We start from the raw sequence: 18,082 nt of genomic DNA on the forward strand, positions 1-18,082 counted from the left end.
GAATTTTTCAAATCCAATCTCATCACTGTATTATGTGAAGTTAGGATTTCTCCCTATAATTGTATCAGAGATGCACAAACAAATATGTCACTTTCACTTTCTCCCACATTCAGTTTTTTAAAACCTCAAGTTCTTTCTTCCCTTAATATGAAGAACTTTGTGGATTTTGGTAAATTCTTATCAAATAAAACTGAAACAAAATCCTCACCTATCTTGCACTAAGCCAAATTTTAAAAGGTACATCTGTCCGTAGCATGGAGGGGATCATAAGATACCTGCCTCCCATGTAGCTGTTAAACGATGAGGAGCCTGTCAAAAGTGTGTGTGTGTGTGTGTGTGTGTGAGAGAGAGAGAGAGAGAGAGAGAGAGAGAGAGAGAGAGAGAGAGAGAGAGAGATGGCAATCTAATTCAGCACCACAAACATCGTTGAATACACAGGGATTCAAATAGACTTTTAAGAGAAAAGCACTCAATGTGTCTCTGTCATTTTTCAATTCTCCCACTTTTGAATGTTTTTAATTCAAGTTCTCCCTCCCCCAAATATGGAGGGTTTTTTTTGGCAAATTTTGGTAGGTTGTAATCAGAACCGAACTAAAACAAAATTCTAACCCATCCCTAATATGCATCACTTTGCACTGGTTAACATTGAAGCATTTGCCATTTTAATGCCCATTTCTCCTGGTCTGATCCAGCATGCTCTTCTTATAGCACGTTCTACTTGTGTTCTTACATATTTAAAATAATGTGTGGTTTTATCCTTTGTAACACTGCAAATTCAGTCTTGATTATAGTTGCAGTCTACTGGACTTTGGAAAAGTCTTTTATGAGTGGCAGGGAAGAGCAGATTGTCTTGCATTATAAACTAAGATAACAACTTTGGGTGGTGTACTTATATTTGATAATAGATTCTGATTTTATCCATAGTTTTGTAGTCTTTAGACTGACAGGATTTGGGGTTAGTTTGCATTTCATCACATAACAAGATTTGACAGATGACACGTTCTATTGGTATCAGTTGATCTACTTGCCTCAATAAGGACTACCAGCATGAGTAAAAATTTAGAGGATTCAGCTCTTAGATTTGAAGATTTAGGTTTTGAATATGTCTTTTATATCAAAAATAATGGGACAGATTTTAAATATAATTCTGTTCTTAAAAAAGAATATTCCAACTTGATGGGATCTGACTCACATGCAGTGTTACAAGAGTCAACTACAGTGTTCATGCTCTATTTCTCTCTCACACATGCACACTTGTACACTTTCTCTCTCACACACATACACACAGTCACTCTTGCACACAACAATCAGACACACATTTTTTTGTCGAGATTGTTATTAAATACCATATTAAATGACGTCTCCAATGAGGATGAACGGCATCCATTGAAAATAATTATATCCTTTAATTTCACTTTACCAATTCTGACAGCTTATCAAATAGTTTGTACCTGTTTGTTTTGGCATACAGTTTCTTCATTGTAGGCAGCTGGAACTTTGTTCTTCTTTGCAGTTTCCAAAACTTGATTGTGTTTCTCCCAGTCTCTGGGGAAAAGTGTATATTCCTGTTTCCTTTATAAATGTAAACGTCAGGAATTTTGTATGAAATTTTATTTCCTATATTTTCCATTCCATTAATCATTTTGTTGAAATATGTCAAAACTTGGCACATTCTTCTTTGTTTTCCTATTGCCGTACAGAGTGGAGTGCCACTAAATAGTCCATTCATTTGGAAAAAATAATCCCAAAATTTTTCAAAGAAGGTGTTGCTTCATGTATGTAAAATATTGCTGCAGAGGGTATTTAGGAGGGGGACTTGCTACCAATAAACATTGCTTTTTTGTAGTAGATTGTCTGTTTCACAGCATTTTAGTTTGGGGTGGGCAACCTCTGGCCTTCCAGTTGTTTTGACCAACACCTCCCATCAGCCCTTGCCAAAGGTAAGGGATCATGGGAGTTGTAGGCCAAAACATCTGGAGGGCCACAAATTGCCCACCCCTGTTTTATATGATGTGTGTTTGTGTTTGTGCGAGTAGCTTTGTTGCTCAGCTATTTTTGAGGTATGGTTCATACACCTTGACTCTAGCATCTCCATTTTGTTGTGGATCAGCCAGGACACATGAGATATAACTTAGACCTGCTGACCTCTCACCCAATTAAATCATCAGGAGCATCTCCCTGCTGTGCAAGGAATGGGGATTGTTGATGTGCCTCCTTGTTCATGCAGACTCACAACTTAGGTGTATACATGTGTTACAAGTAACACAAGTCTAAGAGTTTTAACTTGAAATGTGATTCATGCACAGTGGATTTATGCACTATGGTCTTATTAAAATGGGAATAACTGCTACTCAGATGGAGAAATTAGCTGAAATGCTTATTCAAAATCCCAAGACATGATTCCCCCCCCCCAGCTATTAGTGCTTCTGCACACATGCACATTCATTAGAGAAGGGGGGAAAGCTCAATTAGTATACTCACCCCCTAGCATATGAGTCTGTATTCCAGTTCTAATAGGCCAAAATTAGAGGATAGAAAATGATGAAAATTTGATAAATTAGCATTTACCAAATAAGGAAGGAAAGGTAGTACTATGGAAATAGAGGAGCAGGGGATTGGAAGGCTATACCACCAAGAATCTTGGGTGCCGTTGAATTAAAACTGGCTAGATTGAGGAGAAAAAGAAATAGAGCAGGAACATTTGTAATTAACTGGCTTCAGTGGAAGGGGAACCCAAAGGATTTCACTTCCTGGTTGATTGCCAACAATTAGAAAAATGCTGTGGGCACAGATTATTCTCAGGTTTCACTGCTTAGTTTCAGATTAAAAAAGGAGCAATATCCTCATGCCACTCTACTTGTTGACAACAGACTGTGCCATGTTGTCCACAGACATCCAAAGGAAAGATGTCAGGTGAGGGAAAGTTATTGTGACACTAAAATATCACTCTGAATTCCTTGAACAAGAAGGAACTAACATTTGACATATGTGAGATGTTCCCAAAGAACATTCATCCTTCATAACTTTCTTTGTTCAATTTTACTGTTAATATATTCTGTCTCCCCTACTACTGCTTAATGGTTTATTGCATGGCAACAGAAAGATGAGGCTCCTTGGTTTTGAACTTGAGCAGCTGTACATCTTTGTTACAAAGTGAAGTTGAATCTACCTTTTAGTAAGAATGTTCATCTTACTTTCTTGGAAAAGTGTAGATTATAATTTCTGAATTTTCTCCTCCTCCTTGTATATCCTTCTTGCTGTCCAAGGAACATACAGTGGCTTTTATAGTTTTCTCCTTCAACCATCCTCACTGCAACTCTGTGAGATATGTTAGGGTGAGAGAAAGTGACTGACCCAGAGTCACCCAATAAAAGCTTCATAGCTAAATGGGGATTTGAACATTGGTTTCCTCAGAACTTTGGTTTCCCCAGTCTTAGTCTTAAACTCTAACTACTAGACTGTGATGGCTCAAATAGATATGTTGTAGATTCTTTGGATCAATGGGGAGTAACAAGGCCATGTAAGTGATAGCAATTAATTGATTATGAATTTTGACAATATTTTTAGAATGTCTTATATGATCAGTGATTAATGAAAAGAGACATGGATCAATTTTTGTCTGTTTATCTGTCAGTCACACATACAATATATAACTTTTTCAGCATTCTTGGGAGGAAAATGCTTCTGCTTTTAGAACATAATATAATTCCTATTAATCTCTTTCTTCTAGTGCCTTACACGGGATGCAAGTGGAAACCTAAGCATTCAGTTCCTTGGCACAGTGGTGAGTAGTACTAAAATCTACTGCACATTTTTTATTAGATATAAGGTTTTTTTTATCGAGCATACACTTTTCATTTCACTTGTTACTATTATATGTAAATATCTGAGTTCAAACAACATGAAAACCTACATTCAGCACTTTTTTTTACAGAGAAGATACCTACATAGGAAAGTTAAGACAGGACACGGTATGTAAACATTAAACCGTGTCCGGTGTGAGAGGCATATATATTCACACACATTCACATACAAAGCAGCTGGAAGTATAGAACATCCAGCATCTTAGACTTTCAACTAAAAGGCTGAACAAGATTTGTGGCCTGCAAGTTAACAGCCGATTTATTAAGAAAGTCACAAGAGATGGTGAAAGTCTAGCTTAATAGCAATATCCTCACTACTAGTTGGACGAAAAGACTAGTGATTATGTTAGTTAAGAGGGGGACAGTCGCTCCAGTTTCCAGCCAAACCTTAAAGCACAGGTGGGCAACCCAGAGCTTTTGGGCTGCATGCAACCCTCACCCTCACTCTGTACAGCCCTTAATGCCCCTCCCACCATGCTGCTACTACTAGAGAAAGAAGACCACCACCACAGAGTAAGAATAGTTTGTAGACAATCAGGTGCTTGCATGCCCAGTGCTCCCTGTACATTGCTGCTGCTCTTGGAGAAAAAAAAGAAGGCTGTTAGAGAAAAAAGGTAGTTGAGAGCATTATCTGGCGGTCTGAAACGTGAAAATGATATGGTGACAATGTTGGAGGGTTCCACCCTAAATGTACAGCCATGGCTCCCTTTATGAACAAGTTGCGTCCAACTGACGAAGATACTTCAAAACAGGATATGTACCGGACAAATGTTTTATTAGACGCCTTATTATGAATTTATTAGATGACTTATTATGAATGTTTAATAGATGCTTTATTTATTAGACGCTTTATTATGTATGTTCAATAGACGCCTTATGAATGTCATCTAGACGCCTGACATTGTGCACGTGTGGAGTGATATACTTCTGAACTATTATTATCTAAAAGTTTTGCTCTTAGGCAGTTTTGTAAAAACGTAAAATGCTACTGTGAACTTTAGTGCTGGTGACATTGGACATTATTTCTGTTTCTGTTTTTCTTTATTAATTTTTATTGTGGAGGTTTTGCACTGTTGGATTTGTTTAAAGGGATTTAAGAACATGTACCAGCTAGGAGAAATTGTTCTGTAGATTGATTACGAACTGTATATATATGTTGTATATATCACTTATATCTCTAATATATTGCATCTATTTTACATCTCTAAGTGAATTTTTGAGGTTGAGTGTTATCACCCTTATTGTGCTTTAGAGAAAAAAGGCAGGCACACACACAACACAATGGCAAAATTTGACACCTAGAGCAGCTCTTTGAAACTCTTAGGTACTATGCTCTGATTTGGCCTTTGACTTTATACATAAGTCTGGGAGAAAAAAAGAGACGAGAATTGTGAGAGAGACAAATGGATGTTCTTTATTGGTTCATTCATTCATTCATTCATTCAGGAATAAGAGATGGAAACACTAATGTATAACCAGAATGACCAGTAGAGTTTATACTAGAACTGCTAGCTCCATAAAAGAACTGGGAATTGAAGGAATGCAGATGTGGAGCAGGCTGGGACCAGACAGGAAAGCAGGGTGTGACTGAAGGCAAGCTGAATGGCAAGTTTATAGGTTGGGAACCACAGTGTGTGTTTGTGTGAATGAGCAGGTGGGTGTGACTAAGAGAGAATGAATGGAAGAAAATATTAATGGATAAATGAAGGCAGGTAGAGACAGAAAGGGTGTTCCTATCCACTTTTAGCAAGGCCTAATCTACTTTTGGCTTTGTCATTCTACTACTATTTCCCCTGGGAAATGTGGCCCTTCATCCCTAAAAGGTTACTCAGTTCTGCCTTAAAGTACATTTTCATGAAAGCTGTAAACATTACAGTGGCAATTCTTGTTCTTCTCAAACCATTTATTAAGTAATTAATGTAAATATGGAGCTGAGACTAAAATCTGAGGTTATTCAAGCCCTGGTTTGACTTGAATAAATATGTCCCTTTCATGTGAGAATTATAATAGATTAAAGATCCATTTTCATGAAGAATATTTGTGTGTGTTTCCATGCTATTGACGCATGTCTGACCTCTTCATTGGCACTAGTTCTTCAACTTTAGATGAAATGGTTTCCTTGGTGGTTGTTTTTTCCTGACGTTTGATAGCTAAAACAGTCTGCTTTTGTCTGATCTTTCATATAAGGCTTGGGCATCAACTGAACTGAGAAAAGCTGGCAAAGAAACCAAACAGTAACTCTTTATTAGCATCCTTGTAATTCTCTAAAGAAGCCATATTGTAATGGACAAATTTAACATTAAAACATTTACCAAAAGAATCAACTAAAAGAATACAATCCATATTTGTGAGCAGTCTCCTCTGCATTTTCGTTAAGATATGCTTCTTCTGATCTAAGGTAGAACTGGAAATATAGTGCCATGTCCAAATTAAATTGGATACAAGTTGAGCTCTGTTACATTGACATTTTCACAGGTTTTTGGTGATTTCTTCCAGTTAGCAGCTATCCAATTTTGTTGTTGATAATATAATGCTGCAGTGCCACCGAGGGTACATGGCACTTTATAGAGAGGTATGAATAAACAACTGAGGATAGTGATGGGGCCAAATAGAGATGGAGTGGGAGAGAGGCAAGTATAACAGGATGAGCATTAACCAATGCATTTATACTTAGGCTTCATTCCAATATGCTCATCAGTATGTATTAATCTCCAATAACCTTGAATGCAAAGATCAGTTCAGGCTCTCCAGACCAATTTTGGTACATATGAAGGCTGAGAAGTTTGTTTTTGACTGACAGTATCATGATGCCCCTGGATCCAGTGTTGTAACTCGACTTTCAGAATAGGAGGATGGTTGGGAATACACAGGGCTGAACCTGCCATGTAGCAGAGCAAAGCAATATACTTCAGGTGGCACCTTCAAGAGGGATAAATGAAGGCAGGAATTCTTAAAATACCAGCCCTAATTGGAAGATGGCATTATTTGGACTCCACTTCAGACAACCAACACTAGAAATACATTTTACCAAGTTTGCCGTTTAAGGAGGCTGCCGAATTTTAAAATTAATAAATATATAGACAATAACTTCCTGTTAACTAATAATTATGTCAACATAAAATTAACCATTCCTGTATACATGCAGTCAATAACTTTATTTGATATTATTAAACTAAACAATATCTATTGCAGATTAAAGGGGAGAATAAGGACCAATATTGGGCCAATTTGCACAATCAGCCACCATGGCTTATTTATTTACCGTATTTCTTCGATTCTAAGACGCCATCGATTGTAAGATGCACACTCATTTCAGAACCACCAACAGAAAAAAAGCTTTGATTCTAAGAAATAATAAACGCACCCGCGATTCTAAGACGCACCCCGTTTTTAAAGATGTTTATATGGGAAAAAAGTGCGTCTTAGAATCAAAGAAATACGTACAGTAAGACATGATGGGCTGTGGTGTGTCCTGGCATGCGTAGGTGGCCATTATGAATATTCACGATGAAGCTTGCTGTATCATCCAAACCTGGGCAGCTGGGATTGTGTGACAGTTAAACAACCCTTGCATAACCCATGGCCTCTTCTAGGGTTATACAAGGGTTGTTTAACCCTTGAACAACCCCTGCCACCTGCGTTCAGATGATAAGACAAGTTGCTGCTTGATTATTTTGTAATTTTGATTAAATTTGATTATATTTGTAATTTTGCATTGCTGCTGTTTTTATCTGGTTGAGCTTTTATATTGTATTTTATATTATGGTTTTATACTGTTGTTTTATACTTTGAATGTTTTTAATTTTTGTGAACCGCCCAGAGAGCTCCGGCTATTGGGCGGTATAGAAATGTAATAAATAAATAAATAAATAAATAATTCAAAAACCACCCTGCACACACTGCAGCCCAATATGGTTTCAACATTGGCTGTTGTGGGCTGTGGAAATCATACAAACCAAGTCAATATATCGAAAGGATTCATTCCGAAATATAATGGATAACATCTCCATATTGCAATGAATTTATTTTCAATCATCTGATTTCCCCATGCATGATTCTGTTTTTATGTCCTTATGTGAATTGTTTTATACTTTATATAATGTATTTTAATGGTTTTTAATTTTTGTGAATCGCCCAGAGAGCTTTGGCTATGGCGCAGTATAGAAATGTAATGAATGAAATGAATTGAAATGAAATATAATAGGTTAATTCATCATACTAGCTATATGAAAAAGCAGTCCGATAAAGGGGAATCTGTTTTTTTCTTCCAGTGAGAAAGTATCATAATTTTTGCAGTAGCAAATAAATTAACTGCCATTTGTATATAACTGTTTTCTACAATGTCTTTAAGATAATTTAACAGCACATTTAAAGGATCACCGGATATTTTATAGCCTGTCATTTGCTCAATATACAATAAGATATTATGCCAATATGGATTGTTTTTTTAGAATTCCAAAATATATGCAGATAATTGGCTTCCTATTATCCACATCTCCAGCATCTGTCTGCATTCTTTTTTTGGTAGATATTATACATAGTCCCTACCATTGGCACTTTTTCTAATCTCAAATGGCTATCTATCATTTGAAATGTTTTATTAGAGCTGATACACAACAAAGGAAATCTAAGTTCTTAATTTTATGAGTTTTAACAGATGGGTAAATTAGAATAAATTTGAACACGGGCAAAGACAGTACTTCAAAAACAATAGAAAGATAAGAGCATTCTTTGTTTTAAATGATATATATGCATTCTACAACAGGCGTCTTCTCCAAGAGGTATTCCTTCCTGTGTTAAAGAGAAGGAAGAATCCCTCTTCTAAGATGATACCACCCTTTAAACAAAAGGAAGCAAGAGGAAGGGCTGAAGCCTGGCTAGTAGAAAAAAGCTAGGAGAGACCAAGGCTACAGATTTAAACTGAATATTTGTTTATTTTAAACCTATTATAACCTATGTGTTCACAGTGGAATAGACTAGAAAGCTCAAAACTTATGAGCTTTCGTTCCTTTCCCTTTGATTTCAACAGCATGTTGATAAACTTTCCATTTCTGGGAGTCAGGCAAGATTTCATGAAAGTCAAGTCCTAAAAGAGCAACTGTAATCTGGGGGGGATATACGCTACTGCTTTTAAAGCACTTTGAAAACGTTTTGAAAACTATATGCAGTGTGTCCTGGGCCCCAACAGTTGTCAAAACTGTTATAAAGTGCTTTAAAGCAGTAGTGTAGATCCCTCCCTGGTTTGTTCTGTTTTGAAAATGATCTGCTCAAAAATTATATATTCAGAATTGCATGTTACATGCAAATGCATGTTACAAAACCCCAAAGCCTACTTGAATGGAAAAGCTGCTTTGGAAGGGGACCTTTGGGGCTCATCTACACTAAGCAGGATATTCCATTATGAAAGCGGTATATAAAAGGCAGGAGCCACACTACTGCTTTATAGCACTATTGAAGTGCACTGACAACTGTTGGGGGGGGGGCATGACACATCTACACCAAGCAGGATATAACACTATGAAAGTGGTGTAAAAGGGTTATACGGTATGTGTCAGTTGTCAGTGCACTTCAGTACCACTATAAAGCAGTAGTGTGACTCCTGCCTTTTATATACCGCTTTCATAGTGGAATATCCTGCTTGGTGTAGATGAGACCTTGGAGCAGAAAAGGGTGGAGGAGGGGGCTACTTCCTCACCTGCCTCTTTCCCCCTGTTTTTCTCCTCCCTGGGAGCTAGTGGAAGAGAAAAGCATAGCAACTGTGGCATTTGTTTGTTTTTACACTTTTATTTTACATTTTCTTAAAATTTGCAGATGGATATTAATTTACATGGTTCTGAAGCTTAACCAGGAATCTTAATGAAACAAACTCAAAATGAAGTAGATAAACCCAATTTATATCTCACAAAGTACATTTTAAATTAAGTATTTTTATTGATAATAAATATACTTCATTTCTCATTACTCTTTTAAGCTTCAGTGATATCAGTAAAATAAACATGTTTTTACAAGTCTTTAGCATTAAGAATGCTATTAATATGACCCTTGGCACACCACCACAATTAGATTTCAAAGCAAGCATTTAAGATGTAACAGCGATTAATGACAACCATCGAAAACAATTTTGAACTCCATCAGTTTAACTCAGGAGGGTAAACTTAATATGATAATTTATCTAGTTGAATTGTATCAGCTTAGCAGGAAAGTATGCAAATATGTGACCCTTACCTAGCATCTAAATGGCTGCTGTGCTGGTAAATTTATCAGTTCCATTAATGAACTTTGGGGAACTTTGGAATTTTCAGCATTTGTTCCCTCGGAGGCTGAAAACCAAACCTGATCTCATACTGGGACCATTCTGGTCTGCATATTTCCATAATTTGCTGCTGCTACTAATATGACAGCAAGACGCAAATAACTGTTTCTAATAATATCAGATGGAGTTGTGGAGGACAGCATTTTAATGTAGTAAAAGACCTCCCTGTGGGGTTGTTATTGCCACTATAGAACAGCAGTTACACAGTTGCAACAATAGTCTCTTAATTGATTCGTTTAATTAGCAAGAGATGAAGCTTGTGCTGCATCTTGTCGTCTGAGATCATGCGGGATGATACACAAAGACTATGATTTTTGCCACATATTTTCATAGACTTACTAAGTATAGTGAATGAAAAGTTTCTAACCCTGTAGAGCAGGTGCTTTAAGGTGTGCATGTTCAAACTTCCCTCTGTGTTCATCCTAGACCAATTTTTATTAAGACTATTACGTATCTTAGAATTATTAGAAACCATTGATGAATGCCAGATCTGTTTGGCGTTTCCATCTTAAATATGCAAATCTTAGATTTACAGAGCTTTTGGATTATTTTGAAGCATCAGTGCATTTAACAGTTCTGTTTATCTGGTCTTGGACAAATAAGGTCAGATTAATAAAACTGGCCATCTGCCTTGTTGCTCTGTTCTAGTTGCACTTTGTCCCTGCCCACCCCCCCTTTTCCTCCTCTGGATATGAAATGAGTTTGACCAAATTGTCCAGGAGGCAGCATGTGTCCAGTAAGAGATTGCTTTTGTGGTTGGGTTTCCCTAGGGGCTCCTTATGAATATAGTAATGTATAATGTTTGCCATTGGAAAAGAGAAAAGATTTGAATATGTAGGAAATATATGATGATAATTCCAAACTGAATCCTAATTTGTTAGGATAGTCGAATATTGCTAAATGTTCACTAAACTCATGGTTTTATTTTCTAATTTTTGTCAAATGGTTTTTTGTTTTTCGTTTTTGCTATGGCATTGGAAATGCCATCTTTCTGGGGACATGATATTTCAAAATCTTGTTTTTAAAATATGGTTCAAGTATTGAATGGTTTGATTTTGGAAACTTAGTATTTTTAAAAGTGAAATCTTAATGAAAAAAGTGTCTTTTTGTCACCAGGATTGTGACATAAAGGAAAGATCAGGTTCATCTCTTGGGTGAATAGAGGACAATGAAATTAGTAAAGCTGGGCCCAGTTATTTATTCTGGAAGTAACAGGGATGGTGGTGATACTTTGACCATCCACTTTTTTTTCTCAATGTGCAATAGTTGTGCACGTGTGTATTTTGATTTCTGTTTACAGAAGTTACCCTAAGACTATTACCATTATCTACTGCTCTATATTTTTTCTCACAGTTGCCTTCAGCTACATTTCTTTAGGGGAATACCTATGCAGATGTGACCACTCCCTTCTTTCAGACCTACTACATTATGTATTGTCTGTGAATTGGAACTTCTTTTAACCCCTTGGAATCTTTACCTATAAAGCAGAAAGTATGTGTGTGTCACGTATGTCCGGAAATGTTTACCCACTTCCACAGATGGTACTGCTTTAATGCTGTTCACCCAGACAGATCTTTGTGTACATGGATCAGAAAAAAAATCTAAAAACATGAATTTTGGGGGTTTAAGCATTTTTAAAGAATTTAATAGAAAACCTAGGTTTACGCCTACAATTTCCAGCATGCCTTGGGCATAACTCCCAACATGCCTTGGGTGGGAGGCCAGACTTACTGGCCTTTGGCGGCCATTGTGATTACTAAAGTCAGTCAACCTAATTCCACATAAAAGGAAACAACCCACATAAATGGGCTGCATCCATTTGCGGTGCCTCCTCCCACCTGCCATGTGTGATTTTAAAATCGTAACTAGATACAACAGCGTGACTTCAAGGAGGCTCTGGCCAGGCATTGAAGGTGAGAGAGAAGGTGGGGAAAATAATTTCATTTGTTTTAAAGTTACCTCACAGGCCTAGGACTGCTCTACTTTGCAGTGTTGTCATGAGGGTAAGAGTAAATTTTTAAAATATATTTTTAGGTTTGCATCTTTTTTTAGCTGGTAGAAAGGGTGTTGTGTGTCCTGATTGTTTAGACAGCTGCTCTGGCCAAGGCATAATGGGAGGTGTAGGTATTTCAGGTAAAACAAAAAATGTGATTTATCACGAAGCTCTATTTTAAAATACAGTTCTTATTAACACAATTTTCCATTTATTCTAATAAAGCAATTTACTAACTCAACCAAACTAAAAAAACCAACCAACCTAAAGATGAATAAGTTGCAGAGAAATTTATTATTTATCAAATAAATGCTATAAACATTATTCACAGACCCAAGCAATGCCGGGCATATCAGCTAGTATATTGTATAAAACAGTCTTGTTTAGGGAAAGCTGGTTCCATTGAAGCAATTCTAGTTTAATACTAGAGTAATCTAGAACAATAGTTACTTTTAGGGCCAAACCACATACTAAGTTCAGAAGCATTGCTGGGAATGCAGGAGCTTGGGTTCTGGTATAGAAGTAGAAGTCAGGATACAAAATGTTTTAATGAATTAATTTCTTCAGCTTGGCCGGGTTTATCCTTGCCATTTCATATTTATTGGACATCATGCTGTGCTATCCAATGTTTTTCAAAGGAAGTAAGAAGAAGCAAACCTCTTGTGGTAGGTTCTGATTAGCACAGGAAATATCATACACATGTGGCCTATCTCCTAAACATGATTCCAAAGCTCTGAAAATATTAGCATAACAAATAGTAATGTGAGTAACAGATTCATATAAGGTCCTTACTGTGTCTCTTGCTACTTGCTTGATTATCTGGAAAAAAGGCTAAGAAGGGAGTAGTGAGGATGTAAGAAAGAAATGCAGCAATATCTTAATTATTTATGTATTAACTTTCTATACAGCTCAATAGCTGAAGCACTCCGGCCAGTTCACAGTAAGATAGGTAGAAACAAGAGTTCTTTAATACTTCAGTACTTGAGTGCATGAGGAAGTTTTGCAAGTGCAAAATCCTAACAGGAATTGTAAACCCTTCTAGCAATTGTCCATACATGATATTTTATTTTGTTTATTTATTGCATTTATATACAGCCCATAGCTGAAGCTCTCTGGGCAGTTTACAAATAACTTATGCTAAGTCCCTTTCTGACACAAATGAGAGAACAAAAAAACAAAAGGTGATAATAAGATTTTAAGCATTTATGTTCAAAATGTATGTTTTCCTATAGGGATCTGGATACTTTTTAAGTTTGGAGATAATACATGACAGAAAAATATAAGATAAATTTGGAGTTAGTATTTCTTCTCATTTTGAGGACATCTTTGGTAGCAGTAAACACAGGGCATGGGGGAAACGGGAGGGTACTTTCTTTTTAATAAGAATTTTGATTTGTAAAGGAAATCCAGAGTTGAAGAAGAAATTGGAATTTCTGGTTCTTATCTGAGAAGAGATAGGAAAATTGTACACACTATTCAGAATGAAGAGTTGTGACAGGGCTGATACTTCTTAACCTGTCAAAATCCAGCTGGAATGGGGTGATGGAAGCTGTAGAGAAGGTTAAGCACAGATTAGCATCAGAGATGAGTGGATTTCTGTTGTGTATGTATTCTGTCAGCTTTTCCTAAAGAAACAAAAAACTGTAAAGCCAAGGCACTGATTAAATGTGATCGATATCCAAAATGGCAAGCAGGTTTTTCCTAGTACTAATTTGGAATTGCTTCTTCCATGATCTTTGGGTGTGTGTGTCATCTTCCAATTGGATAATAGGAAAAAAATCTGAAACAAGTTGAAAAGATATCTGTCAAACACACAGACATATGGACACATATGTAGCCCACTGGTGTATGGGTTGACTGCCATACATGGCTTGGGCATAGTCATTTGACAGGCCTCATTAACACAGAATAGTAATTTTAAATGCTCCAACAGCATATTATTGCAGAATTGTGAAACCAATCTCTAGAATATGAATTGACAAAGAAGCAGTTGTGTGACATCATGCATTGCTCACCAGGTGATATCTTTCAGTGGTGTGTAATTTGGGTGTGTGTGTCTTCAGGCAGTGATCCTTCTGAGGTGTGGATGTGTAGCTCTCGTGTGAGTGAACAGTACTGACTCCATTTTGAGACAGCCAAAAAGCCAAGGTGTCTTCACCCCCCCCCCCATCTCCAGCAGAGATGTGACAAAAGCACATGAATGGGGCTGAGAGCAGTTACAAAAGGCTAGATCAAGCGATTCAGTTCCTAATAGACTTCATAAAATGCATTCCCCAGAGGCAAAGGTGGGAGATAAAATTAAGCAGAATATGAATGCTGGATAGCAAGAATGATATCTAGTAATGCACTGCTAGATAGGATGTGAATGTCAAACTCGATGCTGTTTCTCCGAAGGAAGTTTATGGTCAAATATTAAACTTGAGATTGGGCAATATTTTCCCAAATGTCCTCATCGTGTTGTGCATTTTTCTGTCATTGCCAGCAACAGTGGCCTCTAATGAGAGCAGCTTCAGTGACCTAAAACGAATCAAGTCATACTTTCGGTCTGCAATGGTGCAAGAACACTTGAATGGATTAGCAGTTTTGAATATTAACACTGACAAGGCAAAGTTGCTTGATTTTTCTGTTGTTGATTAATTTGCCCAAAGAAAAGCACGTAAAGCATTTCTGAATGTGAAGGAGTGATGTGATATACATCTTGAATAAAAGTGCTTGCCATTACCTTTTTTATAAATCGTTCTAGTTCATATGTATTTAGAACTGATTAAAAAAATACTTAATGAGCAGTTTGAAATGGGGCCTACATTTCCCATCTGGCCCAGGCCTATGACCAGCTTTGCCCGGCCCTGTGGCCTAGATAGGCCTTTGATCTGAACCAGTAGGGCTCGTATATACTTATGAATATCCCTGTTATCACCTCTGAAATGTTGGTGGGTAAGCACATTTGGGGTAAAATCATCATCATCATCATCTAGTGCAGTCAGGCACCAGCTCATGGCAAGAGAGATTTGTCTGAAAGGGACACAGATCTATGCCATATTTGCCTTGTCTGCCATGCCAGAACGCCTCAGTGGCAGAAACAACTGCTTTCACCAATATGAGTTAATACGATTGAGGTGCCAGTTTATTTTGAGATGTGTATCACCAATATAGTTCATGTATTGTTATTCACTATAGCAAGTGCTCAATAATGTAAAAACAACATATGTTCCTTAAGTCATCAAGAAAACATAATGGGGAATTTAAAGGAACCAAGTGTCTGGTGTTAACAACTTGAGATTTCCACAAAAACATTAATAGATAATTGGATGTTGGTGGCAAGATTGCTAAGAATGGAAGTAAACATTAAAGCTACATCCGCATTTAGAGTAAATGGCTTTTACATTTAGGGAACACTTATAACAAAAAACAGTTTTCAAAGATCTTAACACTCCTCTTTTGTTATGCAAGTTTATTACAGACTGTAGTGCAAGTGACCTGAATTTGCTTCAGGTTTCTTTTATCATTGATGCACTGCTGGGGAACAATGCATGCATTCTTTTGGGCTTGCTGCAGTTATCTGTTAATTGAGTCTTTGAGGATGATAGGACTAGGAGGCACAGTTCAAAGCAGCAGATGCTGTGAATGTGGGGTACTGTAACACACCTACAACAGCACCTTTTTAAATTGACAGCTGCATGGCATTCATGATCAGCAGGATCAAAGGGTTGTAACTGTTAGCTTCTACATTTGTTGGTGGTAGTTGCCCAGTGAAAGGAGGGGTTACAGTCAAGGGGCTGAGTAAGCATGTTCTTTTTTATGCACATACGGAGATTTGACTAAGGTTAGAGGGAGACAATAGGTTGTGCTGCAGACCTGCAAACTTGTGATCCTCCCAGGCTGAATTATGACCATCCGCCATGTACTGTGCAGCTTCACAGATGCCTGATAACTTCATTGTTGTCATAGGCAGATAGCAAACTAGAAGGTTTATTGAGCCCCTGGTGGGTAGCCATGCATGGCTGGTGGGTTGCATTTAGCCTGGTGGGTCAGGCCCATTCTGGGCTGTTTTATAAAAGAGCTACACATGGTTCTCATCTCACATACTAATTTTGCAATGTGATGTGGTTTCCTACAGCTTGGCTTGATGGACTTTACACTGGATCAGTGGGTTGCTGTTTAGCTTGGCAACCCTCACAGCCTTGTTCACTGACAAACAGGTAGCGGGGAAAGCCAGTGTATTGTTTGCCTTGCCTTGGCATACAATCAGGAAAACATAGAAAGGGTGTATAGCAATTAGCATGGTTCCTGGACTAATTTTCTGATGTCACACAGTTAATATGGTAGTAGTTTTCAGTGCCTTTCCTTAACTAAGGACAGCCTATTACATATTGTACGTTGTGGAAGAAATCATCCAGCTTCAGCAAACCTTAACATGGATAAGAGTGTTACCTGATTTTACTCATGTATGGACATTGAATCAGTACATTAACGTGTAGCTTGAATCAGTACATTAATATGAAATAGTTTTAAATATATGTCATTAGTTGGCTAAGGGCATTTTGCCCTTTTCATCAAATGTTCTTATTCTAGTTAGTTATTTTAGCCAGTTATACGTGAATGTGTGCATGCATATCTTGCGTTCTTATTCATGTGATGGTTTTGTCTTGAGGATATGAGACTGAATTTCAAAAACATTTTGGTTTAGGAACAGTTTCTTCCCTCTCCCCCACCCCTTCTCATTTTATAGTCCTTTAAGGCTCCATAGCAGTTTAGGATTGACACAGATGCTAAACGTTTTTACTGCAGAACACCAACGGTGAGCACCATATCACGGAGCTAGTACTCTCAGCACTGTGCTTGCTCAGCTGTACATAATCACTCTTGTTCCCTTTTCTCGGGTTTCTAGCCAGCTCAGGGAAACTTAGCCGAGCAATTCAATCTGATCCTACTGACATCACAAAGCTGTCGTTCAGTTCCCATGGATGCTGGAGCTAGAAGTTCTGTTGCTAGAGTTACACAGAATATAGATTATTTTTACAACTTTTCGTAGCTTGTTGCAAACTACATTCCCCCTGACTCTTGCAGCCCACTCAAATAGTCAAAGGCCGCCATGAACCGTCTAGCATTAGATGAACCTGCATTAATGTATGGAGCTTCTGTTATTTTCCTATATACAAGGCATGCCACCATGTCTGACTATCCCCTGCTTCTCCTACACAATGGATTAGGTACCCATTTATCAGTGGATGGACCACAGACAATTTTCCAATTTGAGAACAGGTGGGCCTACATTTTTTTGGCAGTAGTTAAGTACCCCTAACACTTGCATACTGTGCCTGTAACTTTCCCTTGTCATATTAGATTTAAAGTTGTCTGTGGAGCACGTACCTAAAGCTTTGAAAACCCTTTTAAGTGTTATCATAATTCTAGCATACTGTTTTTAGTAAATGTTAGATAACTTCTTAATAATGTGTTGTATACCAGGTGTTATGGGTGAAGCTGCTGTGTTTGCTACAAAACGTGGGCGTTCTAACCCTACCTATATTGCAACATTAGTCAGTGTTGGTTAAACTGTGCAAACTATTATTTTTAAGATTTTTCTTTTATCATTTACTTGAGTACATCTATTCTTTTAATAAATGTTTTTGATATAAATAATAAGTCAATAAGCTAAAGGGATTTCTAGTTGAATGGACGTCTGTGACAACAGCAATAAAATGCATTTATGTTTCCAACCTCATTCTGATAGATCATCATATTCAACTGAGTGTAAGTTAGTGTCTTGAGCCACAATCTTCTTTCAATATTATCTGTAAAATGTAGTCCTTTCATTTGGCACAAGTAATTTTGCCATCTGGCTACTGATAAGCTAGATTCTACATTTTATTTATTTTTTTGTTTTAGTTCACAAAGCTGTTCTGGCTTTGTCTC

General features: G+C 37.3%; 1 protein-coding gene across 2 annotated transcripts in view; it reads left to right on the plus strand.

The window, feature by feature from the left end:
- PCCA (propionyl-CoA carboxylase subunit alpha) overlaps positions 1-18,082 on the plus strand; it is a 260,737-nt gene that overhangs the window by 191,460 nt on the left and 51,195 nt on the right. For both annotated transcript variants that reach the window (XM_063126107.1, XM_063126108.1), the window contains exon 21: positions 3,731-3,784. In XM_063126107.1, the coding sequence (XP_062982177.1) occupies positions 3,731-3,784 (54 nt within the window). The remainder of the gene's footprint in view (positions 1-3,730; positions 3,785-18,082) is intronic.

Source organism: Elgaria multicarinata, chromosome 5 (genome assembly GCF_023053635.1).
Source record: "Elgaria multicarinata webbii isolate HBS135686 ecotype San Diego chromosome 5, rElgMul1.1.pri, whole genome shotgun sequence".
Taxonomy (NCBI): domain Eukaryota; kingdom Metazoa; phylum Chordata; class Lepidosauria; order Squamata; family Anguidae; genus Elgaria; species Elgaria multicarinata.